This window comes from Poecilia mexicana, unplaced genomic scaffold, assembly GCF_051168715.1.
Source record: "Poecilia mexicana isolate PSO_F unplaced genomic scaffold, ASM5116871v1 scaffold_2, whole genome shotgun sequence".
NCBI lineage: Eukaryota > Metazoa > Chordata > Actinopteri > Cyprinodontiformes > Poeciliidae > Poecilia > Poecilia mexicana.
In genome coordinates this window covers 12,892,506-12,911,336 of record NW_028263371.1, presented here as the reverse complement: position 1 = coordinate 12,911,336, position 18,831 = coordinate 12,892,506, and the positions used below count along the sequence as shown (strand labels likewise).

The following is an 18,831-nucleotide window of genomic DNA, read 5'->3' as shown; positions in this document are numbered from 1 at the left end:
ATAAATCTAAATTTTAGACAGTAAAGTTGCTTCCCTCATTAGGAAAACTGTTCAACTTCCTCGGGCTTTCCACAGACCTCTCCAATGATTTTAAAAAGTTTCAACCACGCTCGGGGTTTTATCAGCTTTCTGTTCCGGTCCCCTCGTTTCATTGAGATTTAGCGAATCGTCACACTAAGAAGGCGTCTTGGGTTTCTTCGGCCCTTTGAGAAGCCGTTGGATGCAAATCACGGCTGTCAGCTTCCTTGTTTTCACCTCGTTTCCACCTGCCGAGGGTGTTGCTGTCCTGTGACACGTCCTGCACCGGTCGTCGGACGTTAACACAAAGCATCTGTTTTGCACCTGCTGACTGGATGTGGAGACATGCTGAACATGTCGCACCACCCTGCTACAAAGCACAGTAATGGTGATGCATCCCTTCTCATGCCTCACGATTATAAATACATACATGCGCCTTGAAACACCTTCATTTGAAAGTTTCTCCAACCATATATTACTATACTTGACCAAAGTGTATTCAGTGCTCTTAATTTCGACAACCCTATTTAAATTGCAACCACGAGTCACCAAATCGGTAAGTAGAGCTGTTCGATGAAGGCCTCAAAGGGTTGTTGGGGAATATTACTGAGCAAACAGCATTATGAAAACACATCAGACAAGTCAGGGATAAGGTTGTGGAGGAGAGTCGGGGTCTAAAACAACGCGCCAGGATTTCAACATCTCACAGATTACTGTTCAGTTACTGTGGAAGATAAATGTAGAAATGTAGAAGAAATCCTGTTAAGAGGTTGGAGTTAGACTTGGAAAAACGGGATAAAGATTGGACAAAAACCGAGTTGAGAATCTCTGTCAATGCTCAAAAACTGAGGTTGAGAGACTTTCTATTCGGTGTGAGCGAGTCTCACATGTCTTGCTAAGAGAAATTGTGAAAAATGCCAATCAGTGACATTATTTATTTATTAACAAGGCATATATTATAAGTTTATACATCCTTTTGCGCCTTTCATTCATGATTTTTTGTAGTTGTGACATGAACTACTGGTATTTATCATTGAGTGAATGACATGAAAAACAAAAAATGGAATGTTCCTAAAGTGTCCTGAATACAAATGCACACCACACTTTTCAGTTTTTTCTTTCTAAATTACGATGAAAACTGTGCATAATTTCCCATCCACTTCAGAATTACCTGCCACTTTGTGTCAGATTCAGTAAATTTGAATATGCATTGTGACGAGGTTCCCTTGACAGATTAAAAGTAATTTTTTAAACTGATAACATTTAAACAACTGTTAAACATACTTTTTATCATTGACATTTTTGTATTAAATATATATATATATATATATATATATATATATATATATATATATATAAATATATATATATAAAATTGTCTGATGTAAGATTCTAATTTTAAATGTCACGTTTTCATTTAAAGTAAAGCTTTCAATCTGTGTGTATTTAATCTACATAATGCATAGTTCCATTTGGAGATAATGTGTCTGAAATAAATTGACTTTTCAATAATCTAATTTATTGACTGGGTCTGAACGTATCTAAATCTGCGTGATTTTATTTTATTTTTGTCTTTATAAAATATTATATGTTTTCTTCAATTTTCAATCCCACATTTCTAAATAACTTACTTATAAATGACCCCCCAATTTGGACGTAGCTTACTTCATTATAAAAACAACATGTATCTATTTTTCGTCAATGCTTTGATTTTATAAATTGTATAGTATATCCATCCAGTCTTTGACGGGAAAGTGATCAAAGTTTTAACCCGTCAAACCCAACAGGACCAACCGAGGTTATAAGGATGCAAAGGTGAACATCCTCCTCCAGTGGACTCCTCACTCTCCAATCACGTAAACGTAATTCGATCACGGTGTTGAGCAATGTCGTCGGAGCTGAAAGCGGAGCTGAAAGCGGTCTTGTGTTCCCCCAGCAGCCCTCGGGCCACATCGACCGTGTTGGATGTTCCACAGCGGGCCTTTTTAAAGGTAAGGTCAGCTCGCAGGGAAAAGCTGAGTTATGGGGCTAATAAGGGGAGGAACATTGATGTGTCTCTGCGACAAAGCGATGCTGGAGCCGTTCATTAACGCAGGGGGTGTGATAAACATGTAGAGCCAAACAAATTAAACACTGCGAACCCTGTTGTCCGTTAAAGTTAAGCTCCGACGGGGAGATTGTTGTGTTTCTTGTTAGATCAAATAAAACATTTTCTCAGTGTTAGCCTGAAAATCTTTCAATCCAATCTTAATCCGCTCCTTATCCTGGTCTGAAATCTCCCCGTTCAACATTTAACTATCTTTTAATTAAGTTTTGAAGAGTTCAGAAATTAGGACCCACCATCTTACTGAGACCATACAAAGCAATTCCACTTGATAAATACTTTAGTATTGACCTTTTGAGGGTTTACCCTTCTTATAGCTGCAAACTATGACCATTGTGCTGGAAAAGGTCAACTTTTCGACAGTTTGTAATTTTTGAGGTGTTCCTGTATTTCCATCACCGTCAAGTACATTTTACCAGTGATGCCGATGAACAAACAAGATCCTGTATCTGATTAACCTTTTCAAAATAAAAGAGGTTTATTATAATACCCTCTTAAAGTATTTGTTATGCCCCTAAAGGTTAAGTCTGGATAGGAGGTGAAGCCTTTAAAAAAAAAAAAAATTCAAATTACTGTTTAGTGTGTAGTGTTTAGTCCAGCTGCAGTCTAAACATTTAACTTTCCGAATAAAAATGATTTCTTTTTTTTTTTATCTGGGTGATTTTATGTACTCCAACCAGTTCTAGATAAAATGAGGGACTTTGTGATGGAGGAGAAGAGAAACATGGGCAGCACATTGTTATCTTTAGCAGAGATGAGTCATTTCAATGTGTTCGCACATTGTTTTGCATTTGACAAAAAAAAACAAAAAAAAACTTTAAACTGTTTCTGATCATCTGTTGATTTGTCCAGGCATGTCTGTTATACTATTAGAAAAAAAAATGCATAGAATTTTGTTTTTACCAGGGCAGTGTTATGTACTTTCCAGGCACATTGTGCCAATTTATAGCAAAATCAAGTTACCTTCAATTGGTATAAAAATGCTACATAGATTTAACATGACTTAAATTAAATTTGACCTCATAGTTTAACACCTTGGAATTGGACCTCTGTCTCTTTAACATGTTCTGCTCTTTTAGAGATTCCGCCTTCAGGAAAACATCACAAAATTGTTCCTCCATTAACGCTTCAGCAACATTATTTTACTAGCATTGCATCATAATGAGCTCAGCAGATGCACAGTTTTGCCGGGTGGTTGCTAATTGCAGCTGGCTAGTCTAAAGGAGCTGAATGGAGGTGTTTAGGTGGGGAGGGATTCTTAAAGGCGGGGCTAGGTGCACCCTGGTGTTTTGCACAACTGAATGGTTTCCACGGGAGATTAAAGGATTCCTCAAACATGCATGAAAGAATCAAATCAACACTCCAGGTTTGTTTTTGATGAGGGAATTACATTACAACATGATATAAAGCTCAAAAAAGTCGATTTGACTTTAACAGAAGCAAAAAAAAAAAAATCAATGAAATCCTATCTACTACATTTGTGACTTTTGATTGGATTTTAAACATTTTCAAAGACGGCCAAAAAGACGGGGAGTAAATAGATACAACAAGTAGTGTTTATCTCAAACTCACAGGGAAAGGAAACATTGTGCCTTTCCCGCTCCTACGGCTCCAAACCACAAGTAGGAGTTGGCAGTCGAGGACCATCCTGCATCTGAACACTGCAGCACATTTGCAGAAATGAGGCAGCTGCTGAAATCAACCAATCACTCTAAAAGGTTGCACTGAAAACCACCAAACGGCAGGACGCTTCAGCCATCACAACGCATCGCTGACGAGTCTATCCCGAGCAGCTGTGCAGGCAGAGCATGTGTCAGGTTATGGGACCCACAGGGGCATGCGGTGGGAGTGCCTGGGAAACTTAATGGGCAATATTTGTGGTGGATTGCATTGTGCTTCGTATTGTCTGGAGACGCCGACGACAGAATGAGTGTCGCACATACCATTAGATTTATATAAATCGGGCGTCTGTCCTGTGGATCTGGAGCTGTAAAGAGGCTCCAATGCACCGAAGGTTCAGCTTACTAGTTCTTAAACCCTCAAGACTCAACCTTATTCCTGCATCTATATCAAATACACAGTTCCCCCTTCACACACATTATGCAATGTAAATTACAGACCGTTTTCTTTCCTTTGTCAGGCAGATGGACGACTTTCTACTCCAGGTAAAAGAAGCAATTGATGATAGTAATACATCAAACTTATACAGCGATTTTTTGAGGGGCACTCAAGGAAGCTATACAAGGAAATACAAACGACATAAAACAAGTGGCTGAGAATTAAAAAGAGGCATATAGGCCAAGGTTAACATTCTGGTGTAGAGTCCGAGTTCTTGATGTTTCTTAGGGAAGAGAGTTGCAGAGGCGTTGGGCGGAGAAAGTTTGATCTCGCTGGGTACGGTGTTAGGTTCTGATGGGGGTCAGCGGAACGAAGGTGGTGAGAGTGACAGTGAAGGGAGTCAGTGAGATATGAGGGGGTGAGGTTATTGAGGGCTTTCCAGGTGGCGACTCTGGCCAGGAATATTTTTTGTTGAATTGGGAGCCGGTGGAGATTTTTTAAAAACTGCGTTGATGCAGGTAAGTAGACGGGCAGATGAGCTTTGAATACACTGTTAAAAAAGTCACTGTAGAGTTTACAGTAACTTACCTGCAGCAGGGTGGCCAGCTATTACTGTAATGTTAAAAGAAAAAGTTTTAGTAAATTTACTGTATTTTCTTTTACAGTTTCCTGTAATTCTATTAGTCTTACTAAAAATGATTACAGTCTTAGTGTAAATTTATTAGTTTTACTGTAATTTTATTACACTTTTACTGTAAATGTATTACAGTTTTGTGTGTGTATCAGATAAGTCTGGTACACACACAACCCTGATCCCTGACAGTTTCAGTTTTTACATAGTTTTTGAACTTTTCTTTACTGCAAACCTCTGTTGAGAAGCTGCTAATGAGGCAAACTAATGAACAACTAACCAATTCAAAAGGTATTAGGTTTTAAAATTAGACACTTTGGATAGCTTTCCATATAGCCACCGTTGACTTGTTGGCAAATTTAGGCCGTCAGATCCTAAAACATCAAAATCATTACAGCTACAGATAAAAAACAACATGGCTCTAAAACAACCATGACTCTGCATGTCAGTGATTTATGATGGGCAAAGATTTATCATGATTACATTAAGGGTCACCGGGTTTAAATGTTATTAGAGTTCAAATCGTCGTTCTTTTAGTAAAAACTCTTATATAGCAGCTACTGCATTTGTAATTTTCAAACAACCAGGTAGAAGTTTGTTTTCTGGGAAAGAAAACAAGAGTTTGCTTATGCAATTCAGGAAATGAATATATAGATTCATTTTCAATAAGATGGAAATTCCCCAAGACATTTTTGACTTCCTGGAGGAAAATTAAAACCCGGTAAAGGTATTCCACATCACCGGTCATCCGTTAACATTCATTTCCAGTAAACAGGTCTGGACTGCTCCTTGTTTCCGGGGGATCTACTGGATCTACTGTGTCTTACTTTTAACTTTACAGTAAGACACAGAAAGCTTGAGAAGCAGCAACCATAATCATTGTTTGCTTTGTTTATTAAAACCGTTGTGGCGTAGAAATATTTACCTCTTTCCATACATTACTAATCAAGATATGCCTGATTTTTGCCACAGATTATGCAAACATAAAAAAAAAAATCCAGTCTGAATAACCTTTGTCTTTGTTACTTAAAAGCAATTTTTTGACAAGTTAAAATCTGTAAATGAAACACTTCCCCGTTCACACTTATGTTATGCATATGTGGAAGGTACAGTTGTGAGAACAAGCGTGGTTATGAAGCGCTCACCAGCAGGAGTTTCAATGTGTTTCTTTCTATTTTTTCTCAAAAAACAAGGGGAGAAATTACAGTCAGCACGGAAGGTGAAGAAACAAACGAGAGAGAGCTTTTTCAGGAGCGTCATCGTTATGCAACGTGAAGTAAAAAAACAAAAAAAATGCTTCAAAGCACTACGATTCTGCCTCTCATTAACCTTGTCATTGTGGATGTTATTTAACCTGTTGGAAAATTATACCGGCAGGAACCTGGGATCACTTACGGGGAATTTAATTTTTAACAGTGTGGAGCAGAAGGAATGCATCAACAATAATGACAACTGTTATAGTGTTTGTGAGAAATGACTTTTAATTATCATACAAACAAATTTATTGGGAGCACAGCAAACTCATCACATTAGCAAAAACAAAACAAAAAAGGTAATAACTAGAAAATTCAAGTGTGAATGCTGAATGATCAGTGCCTAATGCCTTTGGTGAAAATGCCAAAAGCGTTTGAAGCCGACTGCTGCAGATTTGCAGAATGGTAAGAAATAGTCCATGCAGTGTGAAAAACCCAGATGAAAGTAAAAAAAAAAAGCTAAAATGCTAAAACTAGCTAAAATACTAATGATAGCAAATAGGCTACCACTAGCATGCTGGGTTACAGTAATAGATTCCATGAAATGTAAACAAAAAACAAACTTGTGTGAACCCTAAAATGTGAAAAGGACAGAAAGGTTTCCCTATTCCCTCTGATAAAAACAGTGGGAGAATGAAATCCACACCTTTTATGGTTCCTGAGATATCAACATTTGCTTGGAGGCACCGTTTAGCACGGTGACTACAAAAAAACATTTTCAGAGAGGTACTGCACCACCTTTGCTGCCTTGCACTCACCCCATCTCTAATTTCTACCAAGAGCAGTGTGTAAAGAAACAAAGCTCACTGATATATAAAACATCATACATACATACCACATACCACTGCATACTTTCAGGGGCCTGAAGGAGACCATGTCTCATCAGTCCGTTTTGACAATAAAAGATGATCAGCACACCATCAGGCAGGAAATGTTACCCCTAATTGAGACATTCTGCATTTAAACAGCACCTGTTTTCCTCTGTCACACACCAATTATCATATCGGGGCGACTAGAGCGTCACATGTTGATCGCAGGGCATTGTGACCGCTTTTGTGATAAAAGCAGCAAGCTTAGAAAACGAAAATAAATCCCAGAATATTTAATATCAAGCGAAAAACCTGTGACGTTTATATAGCTGCGGCTCAGAAAAACAACTTTAAACTGCATGTGATGATTGCATGATTGTCAAGAGCTACGGTGAATCCTGACCTCCTGAATTTTGAAACTTCTGCTCTTTTTATCTTTGTCACATTGCAAGAGTAAAGTGTGGAGTGTTAAATATTAACTATAAAAACTGACAAAGAGTAGCTGACAGAGACAGAGGGAGCACAAACCAGCTGGGGAACGCCACAAGAAAGGTAAACCATTTATTTCCCAGCAGTGCTAAACGAAGTCATTTATGTTTGAATTAATTTGACTGTTAAAAAACCAACATTTAATCGAGAAATGCTGCTTTTGGCTTAAACGTCTTGAACGTGTCTTGTGAGTCTTCCTGCGTCAAGGCCTGATTTATCATTTTGCAGATGAGTTCTCGACCACAACTGTACGATTTCCACGGAGTCGCGATGACTCACTGCGTCACCGACAACTGGGAGAAGGTTAAAAACTTTCAGGCCAGACCAGACGACATACTCATTGCGACATACCCGAAAGCAGGTCAGTCTACCAACATGTGCAAACAGGTCTTACAGTTTGTAGAGCATAGATGCCAGGAACTGTTCCCCTCTCCGGTAACACTTTATTTGAAGGGGAGTGAATAAGACTGACATGACACTGTCACAAACATGACATAACACCTGTCATGAACATGAAGGAGTCTTTATGAATGCTTATGACAGTTGTCATGAAGTAAATAATGACACTTTTAATGCAAAGTTGCTCTAAAAGTTGCATTGAAAGTCCATTAAAAATGCCAACTTTGCATTAAATTGTCATAATTTACAAAATCATGCAAAGTTGGCATTTTTAATGGACGTTTAATGCAACTTTTAGAGCAACTTTGCATTAAAAGAGTCATTATTTACTTCATGACAACTGTCATAAACATTCATAAAGACTCCTTTATGTTTATGACAGGTGTTATGTCAGTCTTATGCACACCCCTTCAAATAAAGTGTTCCCCACTCTCCTGCTCTGTATAGGAACTACGTGGGTCTCCTACATCCTTGACCTGCTGTATTTTGGACACCTATCTCCAGAGCGTCAGACGTCCATCCCCATCTTTGAAAGAGTTCCTTTTTTGGAGATAGCGGTCTCTACTGTAGCTCCAGGTTAATGCCCAAACTTTACTTTTCTGTTGAATACTCGTTCACTTGAAATCACCCTAGTGGTTCGATGCCTCTGTCTGTCCGTCCGCAGGAACAGAGCTGGCAGACAGGCTGCCCACCTCCCCTCGACTCATTAAGACTCACCTCCCGGTTCAGTTGGTGCCTCAGTCGTTTTGGGATCAGAACTGTCGGGTAAAGTTGACCGAGTGTGGTTTGGATAAGTTTTCAAAGTAAAGGTAGTGTTTCCTTCAGATAAAGATGACAGGAGTATGTAAAAGAAAAAAACAATAACTTGAATTCAGTTAAAACATTCCTTTACTAATCCCACTGACGATACCTTTGAGATTGACATACATTACATTGAATTAATGTTATTGAACACTGAAATTCTTTTTTTTTAAAGCTCTGATGCTCCACTATGAGCAGATATGATGACATTTTATAAGACAATTTGTCCAGTGAGGAGGAGGAAGTTGAGATGAATGTTGATTAAGTGGAAAGCCAAATCTCAAGGCACACAGTGGTTGCTAAAAAAAATAAAATAATTAAAAATAGCAACAGTGAATGGAAGCAGCTGAAAGTCTGGCTTTCCTACACATAATTGATTTATTGTTTTTACATTAAATCAAGAGTAAAATGTAATATAGTAATGAATCTTTAAAGTTGTTATTTTGAGAAGAGCTGAGATTGATGGTTTTCTAACATCAATCTCTCAGTTAAAACAGGTGTGGTTTTAACTTGACCACTAGAGGGCCTTTGTGAGTCAGAACTGTTTTAGGAATGATCCATTTTGGATCCATAATGGTTGTTGTTCATTTTGTCCATTCTTCCTTTGGTAGATGGTGTATGTGGCCCGCAACGCAAAGGACAACATGGTGTCTTTTTACCACTTTGATCGCATGAACATGGTGCAACCGGAGCCTGGAGAATGGAGCAGCTACTTCCAGAGGTTCCTGGATGGACAGAGTGAGTACAGATTGTCAGAAAATGTTTGTGTTTGGTGCTTTTTCTTTTTGGTACAGGCTTCTTACTTTTCTGTGTTTTCCTGTGGCCTCAGTGTTGTATGGGTCGTGGTATGACCATGTGGGAAACTGGTGGAAAAAGACGAAGACCTATCCCAAACTTCATTATATGTTCTATGAAGATATAGCTGAGGTAATTTATTTGTTTGAACCTTTACGTTCTGGCTGCTCCTCTGACTGTTTTTACCACAAAGTCGACATTTGATCTTGTGTTTCCAGGACACTGACAGGGAAATAGATAAACTTTGCTCCTTCCTCGGGTTATCCCCGTCAGCTGAAGACAAAAAGACCATCGTTAAACAAGTGCACTTTGATAATATGAAGAACGACGAAATGGCCAACTGTTCCAAACTCAACTTCTTGGATTTCAAAATTTCTCCCTTCTTGAGAAAAGGTAAATTATGACGCAAAAAATGAAAGTGACGGCTACTGTTTGGGAGGAAGACATGAATGATGGGTCTGTGGCTTTTCCAGGAAAAGTTGGTGACTGGAAGACCCACTTCACTGTCGCTCAGAACGAAGCGTTCGACGAGGACTACAAGAGCAAGATGAAAGATCCGACACTTCGGTTTCGCACCGAAATATAAAACTGGACCTGGCGTATTGTAGATTTCAGATGATTTATGACAGAGGTGATGTTTTTAAAATTTAGAGTAACTGAATCTCAAATCTAAAAGTGTGGACCATTTTCCCCTCATAGTTGAAACTTTTCTGCTAGTAAACGGAATCAACTTTTTATAATGAAGCTCAGGAAATAAATATTTTGTTTGGAGTTTGTATTAAATAAAGCGAAAGCTTGCTCATGAAAATTTTCAGATTTGTAAAAGGTATTTATTTGGCTGTTGTGCCGTCCAAATTTTGCTTTTAAATCTTAACATTTTTCTGGTAGTGAAGATGAAGAGGAGCTACGTTGACTTTCGGACACAGTGATGAAACAATGAACTGGGAAGGCAGGAGTCAGAAGTATAATTTAGACAGTTTCCACTGTCAACCAGTTTGATTCACAAACCAAAGGCTGGTATGTGGGATGTCAGTGAAGAAAGGGATCCTGTCAGAACCAGTAGCGTAAAAATTACATAATTTTATACCATGTAAATCCTTTGTCTGTGGCTCCCAGTCACAAACCAAATAAGATTCAAGAATAGTCCAAGGAGCTCAATGAAGTGCTGTCTTAATCTCCAAATTTACCAAATCTTCCTCCAGTTGTATATCAGATGTTCAACACAACAAAATCCGATGCCACCTCACGATTTCAAAGACCTGATGCTAACACCTGCTGCCAGAGACCACAGCATATATTTGGGGGATCTAATGGAAACCATTGTTTGTCAGAATAGAGGTTGTTTAGGCAGCAAAGGGGGGTAAACACACCATTAGTCCTGTGGTCATAATGTTACACACCAATAAGCACATTTGGGAGTCTGGAATTTTTCATTATGATCTCGGGACGTTTTGACATTTTTGTGGATAAATTTTCTAGTAAGGACACAAAATTACATTCCAGAGTTTGTAATGTCAAGCAGAACATTCAAGTGTGGTGAGACATTTCCATCACCAGAGTGTCACAGAGTGCAAAAATGTGGATGAAAGATTCATGGAACGATGGTTACTTATCAACAGAGGAGTTAGAACTTCAGGGAAAACAAATGACACCTCATCCATCCCTTTGGCTTACACGGTATGGAAAAGTCCTGTTTTATAATATGTTACATCATAAATGTTTTTCTTTGACTTATTTACCTGTTTGAAAACACCACAACCACTGAAGGTATCTGTGATGTTTTCTTAAATATCTATATCTCACAGAATGTCCAGCATGTGTGGGTTGTGCATTGAGATTATCTCTTGAGTTCTGAAACCACGGCTGCAGTAACCGTTATCAATGTACAGAGGCAAAAATGTGCCTGTAAGACCAAAGTATGGGATGTTAAATATTAACTATGAACACTGACAAAGAGTAGCTGGCAGAGACAGAAGAAGCACAAACCAGTTGGGGAACGCAACGAGAAAGGTAAAAACACTTGTTTTCCAGCGGCGCTACACGGAGTCTTTGTCGCTGAAGTGATTTTAATCTGAAATTGTTTGATCGAGGAAATGCAGGATGTCTCTCAAACATCTTGAATTTGTGTAGCCAGACTTGTGCATCAAGAGCTGATTTTTAATTTTCCAGATGATGAGTTCTCGACCACAACTGTACGATTTCCACGGAGTCGCGATGACTCACTGCGTCACCGACAACTGGGAGAAGGTTAAAAACTTTCAGGCCAGACCAGACGACATACTCATTGCGACATACCCAAAAGCAGGTCAGTCGGATTGTACTGTAAAACCTGTACGATCAGGTTTTACAGTTTGTAGCGCTTGGAGGAAACTAACAGTTTCATGTTCCTCCCTCTTGCTGACTGCCTAGGAACTACGTGGGTCTCCTACATCCTTGACCTGCTGTATTTTGGACGCGTCTCTCCAGAGCGTCAGACGTCCATCCCTGTCTTTGAACGAGTTCCTTTTTTGGAGATAGCGGTCTCTTCTGTGGTTTCAGGTTGACGGTCAAACTTTACTTTTCTGTTTACTATTCATAAAAGTCACCCTAGTGGTTCGATGCCTCTGTCTGTCCGTCCGCAGGAACAGAGCTGGCAGACCGGCTGCCCACCTCCCCTCGACTCATTAAGACTCACCTCCCGGTTCAGTTGGTGCCTCAGTCGTTTTGGGATCAGAATTGTCGGGTAAAGTTGCAAGAGCTTGGTTTGAATACGTTTTCAAAGTAAAGTCACAAGATTATATGTCACAGCTCCAAAAAAAAAAAAAGCTCCAAAACAAGAAAAGGGCTATGGGTGGCAACAAGTGGTTTGTTTCTTTACCACACTTCTGACTTGATTGTTTTAAAAATACATGTTGTTTCTTTTGAAATAAAATTCAAATTACAATTTTCTTGCAACTCCGATGTAAAGAAAGAGTTCAAACTTAATCCGATCTCACGTGTTCAAGAAGTGGTCAAAATATCGTTTTTAAAACATCCTTCCGTCATCACGCTGGACAGTCGTCAGACAAAGAGCATCTCCACCACTCCCCTCACCCCGGTGTGTTCTTAGTTTCTTAAATTGATGGGAGTGTCTACAAATTACCAACGTAATCACATCAACGCCAAATACAAAAATGATTTATAGAAAAACTAGAAAAACTAAATTGATTGAACCTATGATTTACAAAAATTCAACATAAATATCTTTATTATGGCCTCTTCCCAAGACTGCAACGCAACATCATAGTGTCTTCAGTCAGAAGCTTCTAAAAAGATGCTGTAGCACCGACAGCTACAACCACCAACAAGTACCTTTTGAAGAAACGTGGACCGTAATAGTTACGATTGTGTAGTTGTTTATTGTTGTTTTGCTACCAAGGACTGCAAAACAAACATTTAGTTTGAAGATGTCCAGTCATTCATGCAGCTGTAATGGTTGTTGTTCATTTTGTTCATTCTTCCTTTGGTAGATGGTGTATGTGGCCCGCAACGCGAAGGACAACATGGTGTCATTTTACCACTTTGATCGCATGAACGTGGTGCAACCGGAGCCTGGAGAATGGAGCAGCTACTTCCAGAGGTTCCTGGATGGACAGAGTGAGTACAGATTGTCAGAAAATGTTTGTGTTTGGTGCTTTTTCTTTTTGGTACAGGCTTCTTACTTTTCTGTGTTTTCCTGTGGCCTCAGTGTTGTATGGGTCGTGGTATGACCATGTGGGAAACTGGTGGAAAAAGACGAAGACCTATCCCAAACTTCATTATATGTTCTATGAAGATATAGCTGAGGTAATTTATTTGTTTGAACCTTTACGTTCTGGCTGCTCCTCTGACTGTTTTTACCACAAAGTCGACATTTGATCTTGTGTTTCCAGGACACTGAGAAGGAAATAGACAAACTTTGCTCCTTCCTCGGGTTATCCCCGTCAGCTGAAGACAAAAAGACCATCGTTGAACTGGTGCACTTTGATAATATGAAGAACAATGAGATGACCAACTGTTCCAAACGGCCGTTCTTTGATTTCTCAATTTCTCCCTTCATGAGGAAAGGTAAACTCCATTTAATGGAATAAAAAAGTGACAGCTACTGTTTGGGAGGAAGACATGAATGATGGGTCTGTGGCTTTTCCAGGAAAAGTTGGTGACTGGAAGACCCACTTCACTGTCGCCCAGAATGAAGCGTTCGACGAGGACTACAAGAGCAAGATGAAAGATCCGACACTTCGGTTTCGCACCGAAATATAAACCTGGACCTGGCGTATTGTAGATCTCTTATGGCAAAGGAGATGTTTTGAAATTCAAAGAAATGGATTCTGAAATGTAAAAATAGTTGAATAATTTTAACTTTTTCTCCTAGTGAATGACAAACTTTTTATATTAAAGATAAAAAAACAAACATATATGTTTGTCTGTAGTTTAATATTTCCAATGTGCACAGCATTGCCAAAATGATTGGACCATTCACTAACATTGTGGATGAGGAGTCGTGATTTGGTCTATTTCAAGTTCATGATTTTGCTCATAAACTCCTGGGTTACACTTTTTTTCTTCTTCATTTTAATTTTGGCTTCGTCGTCGTTTAACATGGTGAAATCCTAAAGGAATTGAAATGATTTGATTCTCAAAGTGAGAAATCCTAAAATTGAAAAGTTTGTTAAATTCTCCACACTCTGAAAATATCAGTAAGCAATAAGTGGACCCCATAATATAGGATTAATTTTCAAAATCTTCTACGTCTTATTATTTTTCTATGTACCTGTGAATGTCCAGTCACTGGTGATTCTTGGTGGGGTTTTTTTATTTTCAACAGAAAGTAGGTAATCTAGTCTCCCAGTATACTTATCACAACTTCAAGATACAATATATTTTGTTTTCTATTTTTCAGGTGCCCTGCCCCTTTCTAATATCTCCCTGGGGAACTGCCCAAGAATATTGTGAGAATATGTGAACCCTCGGAGAGTTTGTGCTGTGAAATCAGGGGTCAGAAAAGGTCACCTGGACATTCTGCCCGATCGGAGCAGTTAATCCCCACGCATGAAAACATGCCAAACGGCATCCACATCCAAACAACACCTGACAGAAGGCCTGTCATCTGATAAGTTACATAAAAACAAGAACACGCTCAGGCCAGCCGCTCAAATTCACATGCAGCAGGAGAGGGAGCTGTTTTCATTTAGCCACAACAAAAACATCACGGGTTACATAAAGAAAACGCAAAGGTTGTTGGCATATTAATCAGTCTCAATGGTACCTTTTGGAAATGAAATGATAAAAAAATAAATCCTGAGTCAGTACGTCTTTGGTTGATGCCATTTGAATCAGGATTTGGAGAATGTTTGCGCTTTCCCTGGAAAGACAAACAAAGATGGTTACTGGGAGGATATTGGTGCTTTGTTGGAGCGGGAACTTTAATCTACAGAGGATAGAAGAGATAAAAATAGTTCAGTGACTCTTGAGAATAGGGACAAAACAGGTCCTATGGATAAAGCACAACATTTGAATATAATATACACAAAATATAATTTTTTCAAATATCTGACTAAACTAACCTGGGTCATGTGAGCACATCAATGTATATTTTCCTGGTGTTAATAATAATAATATTCTGACTTTAAAATTTAGCTTCTTTAATGTTGTTTCAAGGTACAACATTAAATAATGCCAAAATTTGGCAAAAATGCCAAATCCTTAAATTATTTGTTTAGTTTCTACTGCAAATATCTTAATAGACTTTGATAAAGACAAAACTAATTTAGATGTAACTTTTTAGCAAGATATAAGAGCTTGTTTCAGTAAATAATTCCTGAAAATATATGAAACTCTTAAGTTTCATTGGCAGATTTTTCACCTGTAACAACATTTTTCCCACATTATAAGTAAAACAATCTGCCAATGCAACTAGTACATTTTTAACTAATATTAAGGAATTACTGACTTAAAACAAGCTCTTCTATCTTGCTGAAAAGTTACTTGTAAGTTAGTACACTTGAAATAAGATCAAACTAAGATATTTGCACTAGAACCTAAACATAAATACTTGGTAAGTTTTTGTGTTTTTGCAGTGCAGAGTGAGATGTTGCTGCTGCAATAAAAGACTGATTCATTTGGATGCTTTTTACACGTCTTCACCAGGTGTGCTGACAAATCTGTCTGTACATGCATTCAGTTTTTCAAAATAAGAGAAGAAACTAAGGTGAATCAAAACGCCACAGTGCCTGGACGCAGGATGCCAGACGACAGGAAGGCCTTTAAAAAAAAACAAAACTGTACTTTTTCTCTTGTTTTTATGCAGATGGAGTCATCATGAGGCCTCCTGCTGGAGAAACAGTTCAGCCTGATCTTGTTGAAAAACCTTTTTTTCCCAGACTAAGCAGAACAAATCAGGTAATGCTAACATCTGACAGATTCAAGTCATTTCTTACAAAAAAGCTTTCTCATTTCAACTCACCGCCCGCTGGGATTTACGTCAATATTTTTGAGAAAACATGGAACAAATTTTCAGTCTGGTTTGTTTTGTAATGTATGTAAAATGAGTTCCTCAGATTGTTGATGTCAGTATTAATTTCTTTCTATATTAACCAACTATTAGTCACTATTAATCAATTAAGTATTCCTATCGAAGTGGAAATAGAGCTTTCATTAACATTGTTGTACTGAACATTTGAAAAATTTATATATATATATATATGTGTGTGTGTGTGTGTGTGTGTGTGCATACACACACACTTTCATATGGGCCAGTTTCACTGCAAATAGCTTAATATTTAGTCAATGCCAAAGCCAGGTTAATAAAATTGTTGCTTTTTGGCTTCCTACCTGTGTTTGCAGGATTGTTGTGACCTTGATTATTTCCCTTCATTCACGTTCCTCTACTTTGGATGACTCTTTTCAACACAACAGATCTAATCCAACGGAGTGCTGCTTTATATGAGGAGAAATAAACTCGAAAGCATCTCTTCTTTTGACTCTGTTGTTTCAATTTTGAGCCATCAAGGAGGAGTCTGCAAATCAAACATCTGTGCCAAGAACCTAAACTGAGATGCATAATAGTACAAACCCTGTTTGATCGGGGTTGATCATGCCTTTCCAATCTTTTTGCTATCATTTTTGCAACTAATTTATAATTGGTATTGAGAAGTGAGATTGGACTATAAGAAGAACATTTTAGAGGATCTTTCCCCTTTTTATAGATGACTGTTATAACAGCTTGAGCAATAATTAAAAAATTATTTTATGTTTATTTTTTGTCAGATGGTGATGACAAAGTTCTGGGTCAAGTCGATTAAATATGTAATTTTAAATAAAATGTTGCAACTGGGAGCCTGCTCCTTAGCATCTTTACATTTCCAAAACATTATTTGTCATATTTGCATATATAAGGATGAGAAATTAAAAAAAAAAGGGAAAATTAAAAATCATTTTGTCCCTGTTCTCAAGAATCACTGAGTTATCAGTGTAAGAGATGTCTGCGGAAATAGAGCTTAGCATAAATGTAAAACAAATATACATGCAGGCCTCCATAAACATAACGTATGCTCCAGGGCCGTGCAGAGACCACTAAAGGGGCAGGTGCTCAAAAAAAAAAAAAAGGGCACATCTTACCGCATTCTAGGACAGAATATTAACAAAGCCACACAGCTTTCAGAGTTTAATAAACAATGATAAATTACAAAATTATGAAATATACAATCAAAGCTAAGGTAAATCTCTATACAGAGCATACAACTATGCATATGTAAGATATTTTCTTAGTAATTTCTTTCTGCAGGTCTATTTTGTTATAGGAAAGTATTGCAATATTCAAACCCGCAATTTAGCAAGATATGTAAATCAGAGCTGGTGGTTTAGCTCTGATTTACATATTTTGTCTTTACAGAATTACACTATTAAAAATATAAACAAGGGCACAATGCAACCTTTTAGTGACTGTAATCTATAAAAAAAACAGCTGCCTGTTTGCTGCAGTGGAGATGAAGATGGTTCATTCAGGAAAGCAGAGCTGCATCAAACTTTAAGGTGGAATTGCAGAAAAAAAGAAAAACACAAAAGCAAAAATTGAATTGTTAATGCATGTCACTAGGGGAAAAGCCTACTGAGTTTTGCTTAAAACTTTTTTAAACATTTAAATCATACATTTGTCTCATGAAGGGAAGTTTTTTTTGCAAAACAAACTTATTTGTGCATGTCAGAAATCTTTTCTTGATATTCTAAGTTTTTGTTTGACTCAAAGTTTTGCTTGTGATTCTCACATGACATCATGGGCAGGACCCAAAATCGCAACAAAAGATTTCTGATGTGTGCAAATAAAAGTTTGTTTGGCAAATAACTTTTTAAGTTCACAAGACAAAAATTTGTTATTTAATTTAAAAAAGTTTTTTAAACAAAATTTGTTTTAAAAAAAGAAATCATTACAATTCCAAAAGTTTTGATTACAATTTTATTTTACTTAACTGAGGTTAGTTTATTTTTTTCCCATTGAATAATTGGGGAAAAAATTTAACTACATACTCTGCGAACCAGACCCTAAACTTAAAGTCTGGGTTGAGTTTTTTCCCCTTCATTAATGACATACATTATATCTATCATGGTAATTCAGGGTGAGTTATTTTTAATTCTAAATGAATATACTTGTTGGACTATTATTTAAGTGCTATTCTCTTTCAAGACACATTTACCTAACGCCAGAATAAATGTAATGTACATTATGCAGCAAAGGAAATTAGAAGATCGGACATATATCCATTATGGAGATGATCGGTTTTGGACGGGCGATGTGCCTCGTACACAGGGAAGAAGCTTTTCAGTTATATAGCTTTGCTAGCAAAGTCGTAGCTAGCAGCTAGCTAATAGCACAACAACAACAGCCTAATGTCTGTATGATAAAAATACTGAATCGATAGATAAGAACAGTTTTTCTTTACCCGAGTGTCTCCTCCCGTTCAGTCGTTCTTCAGAGAAAAGCAGACGCAGAGGCCTGCCAGTGTCTGTTGTATTTCATTACCTTTCTGCTTAAACCGCGACTCCGTGCTGAAGCAGAAACGATACTTCAACGTTTTTTCCGTCATCTGACAAGTAGCAAGTCTACTCCACTTTATTCACCAAAAACGTTTTTTTAAATATATAATTCACCAAAAATTGTTCTGTAATCTGGAACGTTCCCTACGTTGAGCTCCAGTTAACCGCCTTATCTCACTGCGCGAGAGGCAACTGCGTCATGCGTCACGGGCAAAAGGTCAAAGGTAACAAGGTAACAGGTGTTATGCCCTGAAACGCATGCCTGCCCAAAATTGCATCCCCTCTCGCGGGAGCGCGCATCGTTCTAAGCTCTCGCATATTGACGAGAAAACGGACTGAAATATGACCGAAGAGGAAATTTTAAAGATATAACACCGGTCAGAAAGACGCATTTAGTTCAGTGTCCATGAGATGATATTCAGAAAGGATTCTTTTACTGATTGA

At 38.0% G+C, this 18,831-nt stretch overlaps 2 protein-coding genes across 2 annotated transcripts; both read left to right on the top strand.

Moving 5' to 3' along the window:
* The first annotated feature begins 7,328 nt into the window (after positions 1-7,328).
* LOC106926659 (cytosolic sulfotransferase 3-like) lies at positions 7,329-10,165 on the top strand. Its single transcript, XM_015001714.2, has 8 exons — positions 7,329-7,425; positions 7,591-7,723; positions 8,209-8,337; positions 8,426-8,526; positions 9,174-9,300; positions 9,392-9,489; positions 9,576-9,750; positions 9,831-10,165. The coding sequence occupies exons 2-8, from the start codon at positions 7,591-7,593 to the stop codon at positions 9,941-9,943; spliced, it is 876 nt and encodes a 291-aa protein (XP_014857200.2). The 5' UTR covers positions 7,329-7,425; the 3' UTR covers positions 9,944-10,165.
* A 1,222-nt stretch (positions 10,166-11,387) lies between these two features.
* LOC148160443 (cytosolic sulfotransferase 3-like) lies at positions 11,388-13,772 on the top strand. The gene is made up of 7 exons (XM_088011007.1): positions 11,388-11,662; positions 11,767-11,895; positions 11,979-12,079; positions 12,846-12,972; positions 13,064-13,161; positions 13,248-13,422; positions 13,505-13,772. The coding sequence occupies exons 1-7, from the start codon at positions 11,527-11,529 to the stop codon at positions 13,615-13,617; spliced, it is 879 nt and encodes a 292-aa protein (XP_087867133.1). The 5' UTR covers positions 11,388-11,526; the 3' UTR covers positions 13,618-13,772.
* The last annotated feature ends 5,059 nt before the right edge of the window (positions 13,773-18,831 follow it).